This window comes from Odontesthes bonariensis, chromosome 11 (genome assembly GCF_027942865.1).
Source record: "Odontesthes bonariensis isolate fOdoBon6 chromosome 11, fOdoBon6.hap1, whole genome shotgun sequence".
Taxonomy (NCBI): Eukaryota; Metazoa; Chordata; class Actinopteri; order Atheriniformes; family Atherinopsidae; genus Odontesthes; species Odontesthes bonariensis.
This window is the reverse complement of record NC_134516.1, coordinates 13,306,171-13,322,589: the sequence shown is the minus strand read 5'-3', so window position 1 is coordinate 13,322,589 and position 16,419 is coordinate 13,306,171. Positions and strand designations below refer to the sequence as shown.

Here is a 16,419-nt window from a genome sequence, read left to right as displayed (position 1 = left end):
GAGATTTTAGGCTGCAACAAACCACAAGGTAACATGATTGAAGATAAAAATTGTTTAATTTCTCATACGTAAACAATCAATTTGGAAAAGAAAAAAAAGTGGAGCGTGGCAAGAAATCACTGCTTTTTGTTCAAAACACATTCAGAGCAGATAACTACCTACTCTCTAATTTTAAACACCCAAAAGCTCCAAAAGCACACCAGACAAAACCGTTTCAAACATTCTAACCAAATGAAAACGTGACAGACTCTGACTCAGTTGAAGAGATTTCTTTGGGCTTGAGTCCAGCTTTACGTCATCTTCGGGGATTTGAAGTGATTGAAGGCCCAGATCAAGCTTTCAACAAACACAAAGATCAGAGTATTTTTTTCCTGCCATGCTCCTCTCAAACATTTATTGATTTATTCTGCATGTCAAGTTTGTTTCCCTGCAGTGTAAAAATACTGGATTCTCCCAAATTTCTTGCCAGGAGCCCCGTTATCTCCTCTGTTTCTCTCATGATTAAGCGGTGGGTCTTATCCAGCTGGCAGGAACCCACTGAGGCTCGTCCTGCGCCTTCCTCACCGCCGTCAGCAGCTGGACGCAGGAGTCCTGCAGCTCATCGTTGACGATCACAAGATCAAACAACTGCGAGTACTGGGACTCTATCTTGCGGGCGGCTTCCTCCATCTCCTGGAAGTCTTCATCCTGTTCAGAAAAAAAAAATCAAATTCAATACTGATTCTAGCTTCAAATAAATTAAAATGGGTTCATTATGGGGTGCATATAGATTACTACCGCTGAGTATGTTTGAAAGATCAGAATTTTTCAACTTTTTTACTTGTTGTCGGTGACAAAAACTTTTGAATCTGAACTCAAACGGGTCATGCTGCGTAAAAGATACGTTTAGCCGCTGAAAGTTGAATATTTTTAAATGAGGAAGACCGTTTCAGAGTTTTGGAGCTGCTACTTTCAGGGCCCAGATGGCCCTGAAAACCGGTCTGGGTCTGAGAAATGCAATGAGCTGCTGCGGCAACGACTTAAGGAAGCAATCTGGAGAGGAATAAAGGAAAAAAATTATTTGTGATGTGCAATAGGGTGCCTGAGCAGAGACTACAAGGGATATTGATGAGAAAATTTTTAAAAAGTGAGGTTTTAACAGCACCCAAACAATCTTCGAACAAGTGCACCACCATTTGTCGGTCACCCTGTCTCTCATAGCTGCAGCTGTGGCTCCAACTTCAGCTGGGACCACTCCTATATCCCTCCTCTCTCTCTCTGCCCATTCTAACTCCATCTGGCGAAGTTCGGCATCTGTATATTCTGGTTCATAAAGATATCCCTTTAGCTCTGTAGTAAAAGGGATGTCTTCATCATTGGTGTCGTAGTCAGACATGATTACGTTAACTTTCCGAGCAGTAAACACCGTGAAACAGGCGCGGCTGTCGGCAGCGCGCATTGATACTGCAACCTAGTATCAAGCGATTGTGAGTTGTAACTTTTTCGGAAAATACGATTTTGTGATGCAAATGTATTACTCTTTTGAATGCATATTCTTTTCAGAAGCAAAACGCTTTATTTTAAAAGCCCCAGCCAACTAGCCGGACTACTTACGTCACCGCCAAAAAGAGGCTATAACGCGGCTCACAGGACGCAGCGGGGACTAGGATAATGTTCATAAATAATATTACTAGTATGGGATGTCGTACAGTTTCATGTCGAAAGAGGCGAACTATCCCTTTAAAATGGCACCTAACTCAATGAACTAGTGTTGCGTCTAAACACTGGAAAAAAACAAAATCTTACCAGGTATATTTGTCTAATTTCTAGTCATAATATCTCATTACACTTAATATCAGACACAATTGCCGAACAAGTACCATTTCAGCCAGATATAGGGAGTTGTTTTAAGACGATACATCTTGAATATCTTGTTAAGTGAAAAAGTCTTGAAAATATCTTGTTTTGAGTCATATGTCATATGAAACAAGCTTTTTTGACATTTGAAGAGGTTTGTAAGCTAATTTCAAGATCACTTTTTATCTCAAAAGTCCTAAATATCACATCTTATTTCAAGAAATTTGGCAAAATTGGCAGATTTTTTTGCTTATTTCAAGCAAAATAACTCATTTTAAATGACGTCTTTAGGCATTTAGGCGAGCAGCCCGTCACAAAGACACATAGTCCCCATTTGGTCCTAGACCTCAACATTATTGAAGCATTGTGAGATCATCTTGACAGAGAACGGAACAAAAGGCAGCCGGCATCCAAAGAAGAGCTTTGGGATGTCCTTCAAGAAGCCTGGAGAACTATTCCTGAAGACAACTTAAAGAAATGACAGAAAGCTGGTCTGAGAGGGTTCAGGTTGCGTTGGAGAATAAATCTGGTTCTATCAAATGGTGACTTTCATGTCTGTTAGAATTGTATAAACTCTGATTTAGCTTTTTATACTGTTTTTCCATTTATGTTCACACATGTTTCAATAAATTGACGTTTTCTTGGTAACATGTAAAGAAATGAGGGGTGACTTCAGACTTTTACACCAGGGCTACCCAAATCCGGTCCTTGAGGGCCGACGTCCTGCAGGTTTTGGATGTTTCCCTGCTCCATCACACCTGATTCAGATCGATGCTTCATCAGCTGGTTTAACAACCTTTTGAAGAGCTCCATTTCATCTGAATCAGCTGTGTTGAAGCAGGGAAACATCTGAAACCTGCAGGACGTCGGCCCTCGAGGACCGGATTTGGGTGGCCCTGTTTTACACAGTGCTGTAGGAAAGAACGACTCAAATCAAACGTCAATATCATAACATGACCCTTGTACTTTGAATGGTCGGTTGACGTAGTAATTGGTGGTGATGCATGAATCCTGTCTGGTCTGCCTGAGGCGCTCCAGAGGCGGGGGCTTCACGTAGATCACGTAGGCTCTCAGTTCGTGGGTCCTTACTGCCTGAATAGCCTAAATAGACAGATAAAGTCAAATTAAACCAAATTGCACTATGTTTTATACGAGCGCCCTTTTTTGCTGAGACTGATGCTCTGAGACGGGCTGGACTCACGTTTGGCTCGACGTCGATGACGCAGATCTTTCCACTGTTCAAAACTTCCCGCGCAGACTCGATGCTGGTGCCGTACAGATTCCCTTTGTACTCCCCGTACTCCAAAAACCTGTTTTAACAAAACATTTCCTCACCTTAAAAATCAACAATTCATTCGAATTGGACTTTATTATTTAAGTGCCCTGAGATGACATTTGTTGTATTTGGCGCTATATAAATAAAAATGAATTGAAATTGAATTGAATTCGTTCGTTTTCTTTCAACCATTATTTCTGTGGACGTACAGGATCCCAAACATCAGCATCACCCCAGAATTGATCCAAACCAGTTGCATTAACATTTCATTTAAGAGTAAAGGGCGGTGTTTAGTATCAGGCTCTGAAACCAGATCATCAATAAGGGGTTTGATCATGTAGCAGAAGAGAAACGACAGCTGCACCTGTTGTTGTAGACCATGTTGTCGAAGACCTCTCGACTGGTGAAGTAATATTCTCTGCCCGACTCCTCGTATCCTCTGGGTGCTCTCGTGGTGTCTGGTGACAGAAAAGAGGAATAAACGTCTGATGAGATCATCATACTTGGAATGATTAACATCCAAAATGACACACGGACACAAAAGCAGAGACCAGAGACAGCTGAAAAACTGAAAATTTGTGATCCACCATCGACTACTTCATCATTCAAAGTGGCAGGTAATGCCATAGAAAATGAAAGCTTGTACATACAAGACACTGCGCCTTGGAAGAGGTTCGGGTTCATCTCAATCAAGCGCCTCCGAAGTTCATTCACACCCACACCAGATGCACCTGGAGAAAAAAAAGCAAATTTCTTTTGTTTAAACCTGTTTGGTTAACAAGGAACCTCATCTAAAGTGAGACTAAAAAGAAGTTCCAAAGAATTTCCTGTACCTAAGAGGGCGACGAGGCGGTGTGTGTCCTCTGGGTGGCGCTGGTAGCGCACCACCTCCTCGTAGGGGCTGTTGAGGGTGCTGGAGCAGGTGGTGGGACAGCGGGTGTGGCAGGACGGCTGGGTGGTGCTGTGAAAGCGCCGCCGGCACAGACGCATGCTGCGCCTGAAGCCCGCTGACGGTCAGATAAAGAATGTCAGATAAGGAATTATCAGGACTCTATTAGAGTAACTGTCATCATTTCTACCTTGTATTTTTAAGATTCAATAAGAACTAGAGCTTCTTAAGAAAAATTAAACATTTCATTAACGTTATACATGAATTATGGGGGAAGAGTAAGTTTTACTTAGGTGTCCTCATACAATTTAAATGTTTAATTGTTGTATGTACATAAACCTAGAACTATAAACTTTACTCTGAAAGTGTATCGTTAAAATCTACTTAGTTACTTCATAACAGCAAATACTACAGATGTATAAAATTTACTTAAAATTTTGAGTAAAATGATGTTCCTGCCTATGAAAAACAAGTAGACTTTACTTAATTTGTTTAAATAAATATAACTTAAAACTTAGATGTAAGTAAGTAAATGTTACTTAATATCTTCAAAACTGTTATGTTTTATGGTAAATAAAATTTACTTGATATTGCAGCATTCAATCTTACTTAAATCAATTGAGTGCAAATACTTAAAAAGAGTTTTTAAAGTAAATCTTACAAGTTGTTTTTTTCAGTGTAGGAGTTTAGAAACTTACCTAAATATACTCCTTCAATGTTGCTGCTGAAGTCATCCTCCTCTGTTGGGACAAGAAAATGAGTAAAGGGGGGAAATGTGGAGGTAAATTGAAGAGAGAATGGACGAAAGTGTGGAAAGTACAGAACTTTTTTGGGTCAAGCTGTACACACTGTAGATCCTATTTTTCCCATCATGCAACAGACCCACAGTGCTTTAAAACACAGGCTTTCTAGAGTTCACAGGTAAACCTAACGTCTGCTCCAGAAAGCTGCTTTTGAACCCAGAAACAATGGAAACTCTGGGTTTTCTCACCTTCTCTGAGCTCCTCTGGCGTTTCCATGTCAGACATCAGGAAGATTTGGAAAATAAACGAATAAAATGCTTTCAGTGAACGCACAGGAGGCAGAGGGACGCTCCCATAGGACACGCAAAACGGGTCAAATCAACAAAGACTTACCTACCGGATTCAAACGCCTCCTCGTCTGCCCCCAAACAAAAACACACAGCGGGAAATCAGACACGATAGAGCAAAAAATGTGTGCGCATAAAAGAGAAAAGAAGCAGGTTAGAGAAACTTTACCTGCTTCAACAAATCTTTCATCAATGGCCATCAAGTCTTCCTCTGTGGGGGGAAGAAAGGTGGTAAAAAAATTAAAAAAACACAACCTGATTTGCAGTGACAATAAATGTCATCTCTCCTTACCTTCATCTACAGTGCTCACTGCAGTAAGCATGGAGTAAAACACAAAGAAAACAGGTCTGTGAAATATCGAGGATCTAGGGTTGCGAGGTGAGTGTTAGAAAAATGCGGGGGACTCACAGGTCTGCATGCAGGCGTGAGGCTGGTAGGGCTGAGACCACCAGAACTCCCTCTGCTTCCTGTTACAACAAGCAGGTTCTGGTTAAAAGCTCAGCTGGAAAACGCAGCACAGCTTTCAGGGCAAATATTCTGCTTCGATTTGATATCAGAAAAAGGAGAAAAAAATCCCAAACTGTGAAAGAGCTGCAGGTGGAAAAAGGATGGCTTCTGCATTGGGATACCAATCCTCAGGACAACTCAAAATCTAAAATGGATGACCTCAAAAGAGAGCAAACGTAAGGTTTTTGCCCTCACTGTCTGAATCACGCTAAAATCTGAATCTATGGACAGATATCAAACAAGCGTTGCATGCAACATGACCCAAAAGAAAAAAAAAGAAAAAAAAAATCGCTCAGACCCTGGAAAAATGTGTTCAGAAGTTGTGATTCCCCCTGTAGAAGGTGTTTGTGTTAATAATTCAGGCTGATTTAGCTTTGCCTTGGGCCCTTTTCCTTTTTTTTTTTTTATGAAATTTCAAATTTGTTAGCTATGGAAGCCCGTTTCCGCCACTTAATAAAAATAAATTTAGAAATACTATCTCATAATTGTGAGATACTAAATCAAAATTATGAGATAGTATCTCATAATTGTGAGATACTATCTCATAATTTCGATTTAGTATCTCATAATTACGAGATAGTATTTCTAAATTTATTTTTATTAAGTGGCGGAAACGGGCTTCCATAGTTCTCAGTCTGACCGTTTGAGCAGGTTAGTGGAGGGGATGAGGCCGGCACAGGCTGTGCTGCTGGGCAGTTTCTTGGCCTGCCACCAGAGGGCGTCAGTCTGGTCCACGATCTCCAGCACTTCGCCCTTTCTGAAACCCATACCGGCATCTGCGCAGGGGATGGTGGGGTCCTGCTGTGGGCTGTAGTCGGCCATGGCTCGCACATACAGCTTATACACAACAGGTTGAATTGTTAGAATGTATTAGCGTGTCAAAAAAGGGTAACAGTGAGCAGAGGAGAATGACTTACCATCGTTTGATTGTGGACCGGCCTCTCTGTGATGGGAACGACCTTAAACATGATGGTGCCATGGGACCGGGTTTGCTGATTGGATGTAAACGAAAAATATGGATTATTAAGCAAACTTACGGATGAATGACAACTCATTTTTAGCTTGTTATGAGAGAGGCTATGGTAAATTAGCCGCACTCGACTGCATTAATTGGAAAAATTAGGAATGTGTTTGGTGATTCTGAGGTCTTAGGTCAAGGCTACAGGCTCAACACCAGCATTTATCTGGACACATTGGGATTCTGCAGTCATTACCCACCACAACTTGGATAACTTGTTCAGGCTCCATCCCGTCCACAGGAAACCCATTCACCTCCATGATCCTGTCTCCTGCATGGAGCAGACCTGAACACATAACACTTTGGAATAAAACTGGGCTTTCATCATGGTTCAAACAAAACACACACTGTAAGTCCTACGTTTTATTCCTAACAATCAGTCTAAGTAATAATGCGGTACCAGTGCCCTATTCAGAACCAGCTCAATCAGTGGTGGAAAAAGAAAGAAAAGAAGAAACTGTGCTCTGTTTAGCATCTAATATGCTGCACACAACTGGAACAAACTACCAGCAGAACTGAAATCAGCCCCAACTGTAAGCACTTTTAAATCCAGGTTAAAAACATTTCTCTTTCAGTGTGCTTATGGTTGAGTTAATATTTTTCTTTTTCCCCTCTTCTTTGATTGCTTTTAACGGTGTTTTAATTTTTCATTTTATTTTTTTTCTCTTTAAATTGCTTGTTTTTATGCTGTTCTTTTAAATGCCTTGTCTTTATGTAAAGCACATTGAGTTGCCTGTGGTATTAAATGCGCTATATAAATAAAGATGCCTTGCCTTGCCTAATATTAGGGTAATTCAGCTGTAACTGTTTGAGCCAGAGAGGGATTCTCGTGAGGAGGAAGCTAAATTATACAAGATCTCATGCAAGTGGAAGAAAAAGAGTGATAAAATATTCACTCTCTATGGCTTTTAAAAGTATAAGAAAGGCATTGAGTCAGATTCGAATAGTTGATTTATGATATTAGGGCTATCTGACCTCAATGCGGAGAAAAACTAGATTTTCTTTAGTGAAGGGAGACTTGAATGCTTTCGGCACCATTCTTAAATAACACATTTAGAGTTAGGGTTCCCCAACCAGTCATCTAATTCTCTCAATATTTGTGTCCTATTACCAAAGACACTTTTAAATGTCTGTTCAAATTTGTATTGTGGACAATAAAAGGGTTGTGCCCTAAGTTACACAGTGGGACAGGTCAACATGTTGGCAATGAAATAGTCAGTTTGATAAGGAACCACAAAGCCTAAAGCTAAAAACAAACAAAAAACAAATGTCTAGAAAGAGAAGAGGCTCACCGCTTCGATCAGCCAGCCCTCCGTGAATTACCCGAGCCACAAAAATCTCCCCCGTGATCTCATTTCTCTTGATAGTCGCTCCCTAAAACAGAAAAGATAACAACACATGCTGTGAATGGGGGTCAGCACGCGTGCTTTGGGATCAAACTGAGTCACACAGATGTGGTGATTTTAAACTGTGCGACAGAATGAGGACACACTGAAGTGAAAAGGATGAGGACGTTGGAAGGTCAGATGGAGGAAACGAAAGCTGAAGTTTTTGAATCAGGCTCCAGACAGCAGGAGTGGCAAAAATGAAAGATGACGACGCAATAAAAGGAGCAAAATAAGCAGTAACTACCACATGTAGTGCTTTTGCAGGTTTGCCACTTTGCCGGTAAAGGACTCAGAGTGGTTTCCGGACGCCGTTCGTCAGCTCTCGTGTCTCCTTTTTTCTCTTTTTCGTCCAACATCCCATCACAGAGTTGGATGTCTCCTTGGGCTCATCACGCAGGCCGTTTGTAAGAGAATGCCTGGATGCCTCCACATCAGTGCGGTTGTTCTCCATCTGCTGCAGAGGGGTGTTTTTTGTTTTCAGGGCAGCACGAGGAGATCCATGACGAGACCTCGAGAGAAAGCCTGCGGCCTTGAAGGCGGAGGTAGCGTTCAGGGAGCTGTTGCTGGAGCGGGAGGAGGAAGATCTGGACCGCGGTGACAACGATGAACACTGCTTAAGATCTGCAGCTTTCAGGGGGCTCGTCTCAGTCCTGGTAGTGGCGAGGAGCGTCTGCAGCCGGTCCACCACCTGCGTGAGAAGTCCCAGGGCCTGTGAGTTATCCTGCACTGTCTCCGTCATGTGCTCCATGGCGGCTGCCACCTTCTCCCCAAGGAGTTTGATGTCTTTGGTGCTGCTCTCCATGGAGCTGGCGGCCAGTGGCACGGTCGTCCTCAGCTCATGCAGACTCTCCTGCTGAGGGAGCTCCACAGGGGGCTTCTCCAGCAGCCGGTGAGGGCGCATCGGGCTCGGGGGAGCTGTGCGGATGCGAGGACTTTGGCCTCGAAGATATGGAGGCAGGCCTGGATGGAGGTAGTCACCCACGCTGGGGTAGCAGGGTACGGTGCGACCGGAAGGAGACCTGTTCAACCCACACGATGTGGGAAGAAGGTATGTGGATGCTCCTGCTTCGTCCTCTACATGATCATCTCCAATGAGACAAAAAGACACTGTTAATCCATGAAAGAGCAAGAGCAGATGGATGAATGATGGATGAAGAGGGCGCAATGACGAATAATAAAGGCCACATTTCTCAAAAGCAACTTTTTAAGTTTTAAGAAGAAATCGCTTCTGGAAACAAGGCCCATATCTTTTCTTACCGATCCGAACATGGCTGTAGACCGAAGGCGCGGAGTGATTCAGCCTTTGCTCCCAGAGCAGGCCGCCGTGACAAACTCTACACTGGCTCATCGGCTTGTTGCAGCACACCTGACAGCAACCCATCGGCTTGTATTGAGGTGGCGGGTATGGCCGAGCCGCTGGGTGACACTGCGACTCAGCTCGCGGGCAGCTGCCCCTCCAAATGCCACTCCATGACGAATCTACTGCGGGGCCCTTCACCCCGAACCCTTCGTCTCTGTGAAGGACGGTGCGCCAGTGATTCTGGATCCCCTCTCCGGGGTTTTTGGCACGGGGAGGGGAAGCACCGGGCAGCCCGATTCCACAGTGTCCGCACAGCTGCGAGACAACAGAGTCACTCAGAGGAAGAGGCTCTGAAGCCTGACAACAAATCATGTGAGTGGTTCATTATCAAACAGCTGTGCTGTAATGTTGAAATTGATTTATTTAATTTTTGTGTTCAATCTTAAAACAATTCACCACAAATATGGATTTTTTTTTTTTAAATCTATCTTTTCAAAAAAATTGAAAATAAAAGACTGAAATATCTCACTTGCAGTATTTAGGTAGTGAGAACCCTTTAAAGAAGGACAGTCATCGGTGCAGCACTTCACCCATTGGGCCTGAACCACCCACTGACCCACTGTTCTGATCCGAACAAAGAAAGAAGGAACTGACTGGCTACAATTCCAAGCCAGATATGGAGCATCCTTTCATTAATAACATCCCCACAATCACACACGGTGACGGCTGCATCATGCTGGGGCTGCAACGGGTGCTAAAAGACCACTCAGAACATAAACAAAGAAGAGTGACCCCGTGATCGACCCCATGTTCTGATGGTCGTCATCCAACCTGCTCGGAAAAACGGGAGAACCCTCCAAAGAAAAGGTGTGACAAGCTTGTGGTAAATGGGATATTTCAGCATTTTATTCTAAAAAAAGAAAACACTCCAAATATCTGTTGTTCTTTGTGGGAAAAATGATGTAGAAAGAAAAGAATGTCTCAGAATGAAATAAGTTGGCTTGATTTGGCTCCCCCGATGATTGACGACCAGTTTTTCGGGGCTCAGAAAAGCACCTGCAAGGCTGCATTTTTTTTAACTCGACATAAGTGTGAGTTGCACAGCTCACCAGAGGCTGTTTGTTCTTGACCAGACAGACGATCCGGGTGGCCTCCTCATCATCCGGCAGCTCGTCCGGCATCGGCGGCAGCACAGGCTCATAGTCCTTCTGGGCCACCGTATCGTGAGCTGAGAGAAGAGCCTGGAAAAACAGAGTATATTGCAGAAATCAGTTGACATTGTAAGATGAGGCTACCTGTTAAACAGGTCGATCACAGGGGTGTTTTGGTCCTTTTGAGCCCTTTAAAATCGTCTGCACATCTGCATTTACATGACACGACACTAAAACGAAACAGCTGAGACTTTATTCATTGAGGAAAATGATCTGGGATCACAAAAGAACATGAAAAACAAAAATCCATCATCCAAATGAGGCATATTTGTGGACGGGGGATACCAAAAAGGAGATTTCTGAGCATTTCTGAAAAGTTCAGAAGAAACCTTCGTTGATGCTTTTCAGGCCGCTGAAGGTTAGAAAACCAGCATTGCTGTCTAACTAATCCCCAGTTAGACTGTGTACAAATGGAGGAAATTTAAAAGCTTTCCTTATGGCTTATTTTAACGTTCATTAGTCAATCATCCGTAGAACTCCCAACGACAACAACGTGGAGAGAGAACATTGCTGCCTGCCGGAAGCTTCGCAAATTAAATGTGGACGAGCCAGAAGGCTGTTGGGAAAGTGGTTTGTAGTGGTTTATTTTTTTATTTTTCTTTAGCACAAGTTTCTTGTGTTTATATTGAATGTAGAGAGATGATACCAAAACAGTTTAAAGGAGAAGTTTTGATCGGATAGGATAACTCGTCCCATCTGTGAAACACGGTGGCGGTAGTGTCATGGTCTGGGCCCGTTTGGCTGCAATATCTTTGCTCCGTTTGTTTAACTTCGGTTCCCCTTATCTACTTAGACGGCTTCTGTGACGTGTCAAGTCATGTTAACACAGTGTAAAGAAGTTTTTTTTTTGTTTGTTTTGGTGACAAAACCTCCATTAAGCTCATATGCATTTAGTTTAGTTTAGTTTGTCTCACCTGCAGGTGGGGCTGCTGCAGGAGATGGTACAGCTCTTTGGCCTCTTCAGAGAGGCACGGCGACGATCTGATGTCAATCAGCAACTGCACAGCGAACAACCCGTTCAGCATGTAAAACACATTCGGACATATCATCTGTCAGCAAAGTGTTGTTGTTGGAAAATGAACCTGAAGCGAGAGTCCTGAGCCGTAATCCAGAGCCGGCGTTGGAGAATCTCTCAGGTACCTTTGAAGACACTCGTATACCTGAAAACAATGCCGTGAAATAGCTGGAAAAAATAAATCTCTACAAGTGCCAATTTGACCATTTCATGCAGTCTCTTGCTCTCCCAACTTTACAGGGTGTGATTAAAGTGAATAAGAGGCTGTATACGTGAAAGTTTCACAGAAATATGCAGAGTAAAAGATCCTTTTTCAGACCTTGAGCAGCGACTGCAGCCAGGGGGAGTTGAGCAGACTGTGGAGAATCTCGGCTCCGTCGATGTCCCGACTGACCGAGCGCCTCACCTCCTCGATCACATCTGACAGGATCTGACGCAGGCCTGCGGGGCAAACACCTTCAGATCGGACTCAACGGGAGGCTGGGGGAGTATGTGAACATGTCCTTCACCCACCTTGCTCTCCAAGCTCAAAGTGGGGGTTTAACACCTGAGCCTCCGCTGCCTGCCTCATGGTCACCGGACCCCTGACCCCTGACCACCTGCTGACTACTCACCGGGACGGGTGGTAAACCTGGAGATAAATGGATTTGTGTCAGAGGGCTGGAGGGAAAGCTGGCCTCATCCCCTTTAATGCTGAACCAGTAATCCAAATTTACGAACTTCACTCCTTTTTTCTGTTAATCTGCAGAATGATCATCAGAGCTGCACTGAGATCAGGTTTATTTGATTTGACAGAGCACTAAGATTTCATGCCAGTGTTACACAGCCTCACAGATTAAACTATGATCTAAATGTGGTGGGCTGAAAGTGACTTGAGTAAAAGCATCAATACTGGTCGTCGTCTAGCACTGCCAGAAAAGTAGATGCAATGATTGATTAAAATATTAGATTCTGAGACTATTAAAGTTTTAAACTTGATCAAAATGCAGCTGTTTTTGCTTTGCCCATCATATATTTCTTGTATGAAACATTAAAGCAACAAGTGACGATATTTGTCGAACAAATTAAATTGTTTTGTTTTGTGTTGTTTGTGCCTCCTTCACAAAGTCCGCCATGTTTCTACGTAAGCCCAGCAGGGACAAGCCAAACGTTGGAACTCAAGAGGGCCTTTCTGCGTTTTGACTGCGACCACAGTTTCTCCAACACAACACAGGATGCTGTCTGCAACTCAGCTGCGAATCCAACACAGTGCTCCTTTACATGTTTTATGTTGCTCATGCCAAGCGCACTTCTACTCCCACTTACAGTTTCACGCTTCGACTCCGTTTTATGTAAAAATGAACTCATGCCCAGAGATGGTGGCACCGATTCTGGGTCCCGTCAATGCTCGGGTTTCTTTGCATGGAAACGTGTGAACTTCATTTGTGAATACAGTGATGTGGTTTGAAGAAGAGTTCTAGAGCCCGGGCACTTATTGCCATGATGGAAAAATAGTAATGATAAGAAGAAGAAGAAAAGTCAGGAAATCATGAAACGCTCTCTGAAGCCACAAATTGTGTTTTAAGAACTGATTTTATTGACTTTAAAGGCTTCGTCCCTAAATGCGCCATCACTTCTGGTCTTCAGCTGTGTCTCAGGAACAAATACAAGTCCCCTGCCTGAGGATCTTGGTCGACGCTTAGGTTCATATTGAACTGAAAAGACAGATAAAAAAAACAAGGCGGGAGGCCATGGAGAGCCGTAAAAGCCAAGAGTAAGAGCTTAGATGCTAAAAACATACTGGGAGCCAATGCAACAAGTGTAAAAAAAGAAAAAAGAAGAGAGTGCAGATGCAGTTGCACCAGTCGAGATGTGAGGAGATATTCTCCTTAAATGATAGATATTCGAGGTCATTTTTAAGAACCTCTCAGACCTTTTTTCTGTCTGTAAGCTGAATTAGAACTAAAGAGAAGTATCTCTTTAGAAGTTTTACTCAAATAAACTTAGGTGAATACAGTTCTTTTGCCATTTTAGCCTCCGACACACAGCATCATTACGATGTGACAAATATCTCCGAACTTATCAGCTTCATTAGATTCGACTCTGTACAAGTGACCAGTTGATTAAACTTTTGAAACCATCTGACACACGGAGGAGCGTGCAGCCACAGCTCCACCAGGTAATGAGGTCAGGAGGTTATGGCACACATCCGAGCAGCACAGATGTGAATGCTTCTGGCCGGTGAGCAGAAAGTCTCGAACAATTTTTAAGAAACCTAGCAGCGTTTGATGGTAGTTTGACCAACATTTGCTCAATTTGGCAAAGAAGTGACTCTGAGCACGTTGTGTCACAAGCGTCCTGCAAAGACAACGCGCTGCAGAAACAGCTCTTGGAAAAGTGTTGGTAACTAGGAGGAGATCATCACGAGGTGAACGACAAGAGGTGGCAAAATTGTGCCATTACAGAGGAGGAGGATGATCCCCGCGGCCTTCCTCCAACCTCCTCTCTCTTCAAATCAATCAACCATCTTACCTCGACACCTGAAGGGATTCGTCGCGCCTTTTGTCTGCCACCTTCTGCAGGTTTCAGCTTCAGAACGGATGCAGGAAAATGGACATGTATGTCGGGGAAAGTTTTCCCCTGAGACTGGATGGAGTGCGACGCTTTCATCAAGCTAGAGAGGGAGAGAGGGCTGTAATCTCTCTCGATCCCACTTAATCCTGGGCAAAAGATCCGCCTGCGCATGGCCACCGGAAGCCGGGTCTTCCCTCACTGGCTGGCTGGTTGCCACGGAGCTGCCAAATCTTCTTAACTCTTTCAGCTGTAGGCAGCAGGCAGGAGGAGCTCTGCGGAAAAGGCGGGGGAAGACCAGGTGTCGCCTCCGGAGATAAAAGCAAAACTTGATTTGACCTCAGAGGAAAAGTGTCAAACGGACAGCCAATTGGCCTCAGCAGCTGGAGTCGATGGTTCGAGGCCAAGACGAGCCTTCCTTCCCTAACATTTGTTAGGGAACATTTACGCGCACAAATAGCTGTTGATTACTGCCTTCCTTTGAAACCCCAAAAAAAGAGCAATACCCTCTGAGTTATCTGGTGGAAAGCCTCCTTTTTCACCTACGTACAGAAGCAGAGAACAGCCAAGTTTGACCACCAATGATTCCAAAGCTGCCTTCTTCTTGACCTTTTTTTTTAGCTCAAGATTTAGATAAAAGCGGTAAAAACTTAGTCAAGGTATAAATGAGGGGTTGTCCACCTCTCTGCTTCAGCCGACAGCTGCTCAAGCGGAGCTTAATAGTAGCTTTAGTCAGTTGTGACCAGTGGTGGAATGTAACGGAGTATTTTTACTTCGGTACTGTACTTAAGTAAATTTTTCCGTATTTGTACTTTACTTAAGTAAAAATAATAATGCATACTTTCGACTTTTACTCCATTACATTTTGCAGCTATTATCTATACTTTCTACTCCACTACATTTCAACAATATGTGTTGTTACTCGTTACATTTTATAAATGCAGTTTCGCCATAATGTTGCCTACACAGGGTATAGGGTGTTCTTAAACTCAACCGTCATTTTACCATACTGTCAGTGTGTTTACTTGGTATTTCCATCGTACGTTTGGTCTTAAATTTAATTTAGAAGTGGTATTAAAAGGTTTTAAAAAGTCTTAAATTTAACTTGTTCATACCTGAATACACCCTGCTACACAAAAATATGTTTAAACCAATCAGGTGGCTCTGTCAGCTTCAATGTTGCTTATAGTTTTTACTAACATTGACTTCTGTAGAGGCTTAAGTATTACCAGTAGCTATACCTGCATTCTTCATCAAAATGGCCTAGACATTGAAAGACAACCAATAGCGTGAGTACTTTTACTTTTAATACTTAAAGTAAATTTAAAAGTCAGTACTTATGACTTTTACTTAAGTAGGATTTTTGACGCAGTACTTCTACTTTTACTTAAGTATATATTTTGCTGGGTATTTATACTTTTACTTAAGAACTACACTTCAGTACTTCCTCCACCACTGGTTGTGACATCTTATGTCCATAAGAGAACATCCCTTTGCCTAACTTGTTATCATTAAAGAATTATTTCGGCAGTTCTTGGCTTCCATAAAATGGAAGATCTCACATATCAGCACAATGGGAAAAATGATCAGGTTTTCAGCTACTTTTATAGAATTTTTACAATTATTTTTTTCCCTAAATCATTGAGTATCTTTAGAGGTTTCATAAGACTAAGAGGAAAAATGAGTCGTATATCTATCATAAGAACAAATACACTATATTGCCAAATGTATTGGCTCATCTGCCTTTACAAGCAAATGAACTTAAGTGACATCCCGTTCTTAATCCATAGGGCTTAATATGACGTCGGCCCACCTTTTGCAGCTAGAACAGCTTCAACTCTTCTGGGCTTGCTTTCCTAAAAGTTTAGGAGTGTGTTTATGGGAATTTTTGACGCATTTGTGAGGTCAGACCGATTTTGGACGAGAAGGCGTGGCTCCGCTCTAATTCATCCCAAAGGTGTTCTATCGGGTTGAGGTCAGGACTCTGTGCAGGACAGTCGAGTTCTTCCACAGCAAACTCACTCATCCACGTCTTTATGGACCTTGCTTTGTGCACTGGTGCTGCAGTCATGTTGGAACAGGAAAGGGCCCTCCCCAAACTGTTTCTGCAAAGTTTGAAATCTCTTGGTGTGTTGAAGCATTCAGAGTTCCTTTCACTGGAACTAAGGGGCCAAGTCCAGCTCCTGAAAAACAACCCCACACCATAATCCTCCCTCCACCAAACTTGACACGTACCGTTCTCCTGGCAACCAACAAACCAAGACTCCTCCATTAGATCGCCAGATGGAGAAGCGTGATTGGTCACTCCAGAGAACGCGTCTCCACTGCTCTAGAGTCC

General features: G+C 43.1%; 1 protein-coding gene across 1 annotated transcript; it reads right to left on the bottom strand.

Annotated features, from left to right (window-relative positions):
• Window positions 1-37: 37 nt before the first annotated feature.
• Window positions 38-16,353, bottom strand: mpp4b (MAGUK p55 scaffold protein 4b). The gene is made up of 22 exons (XM_075476975.1): window positions 16,317-16,353; window positions 12,045-12,137; window positions 11,851-11,972; window positions 11,599-11,676; window positions 11,431-11,514; window positions 10,415-10,546; window positions 7,910-7,991; window positions 6,818-6,903; window positions 6,517-6,591; window positions 6,240-6,436; window positions 5,501-5,559; window positions 5,384-5,401; window positions 5,261-5,302; window positions 5,142-5,162; window positions 4,993-5,007; window positions 4,700-4,741; window positions 3,946-4,119; window positions 3,763-3,843; window positions 3,477-3,570; window positions 3,038-3,146; window positions 2,803-2,937; window positions 38-687 (listed from the first exon to the last, which is right to left on the bottom strand). Exons 1-22 carry the CDS (start codon window positions 16,351-16,353, stop codon window positions 502-504), a joined length of 1,962 nt encoding a protein of 653 aa, XP_075333090.1. The 3' UTR covers window positions 38-501.
• Between the last annotated feature and the right edge of the window lie 66 nt (window positions 16,354-16,419).

Excerpts from the sequence above, each read along its gene's own strand:
- mpp4b (XM_075476975.1), bottom strand. The coding sequence starts at position 16,353 with ATGGAGGAGTCTTGGTTTGTTGGTTGCCAGGAGAACG. Across the intron at positions 12,138-16,316 it reads TGTTGGTTGCCAGGAGAACG|TCAGCAGGTGGTCAGGGGTC; the intron begins GTACGTGTCAAG and ends CCCGGTGAGTAG. Across the intron at positions 4,120-4,699 it reads CATTGAAGGAGTATATTTAG|CGGGCTTCAGGCGCAGCATG; the intron begins GTAAGTTTCTAA and ends TCTGACCGTCAG.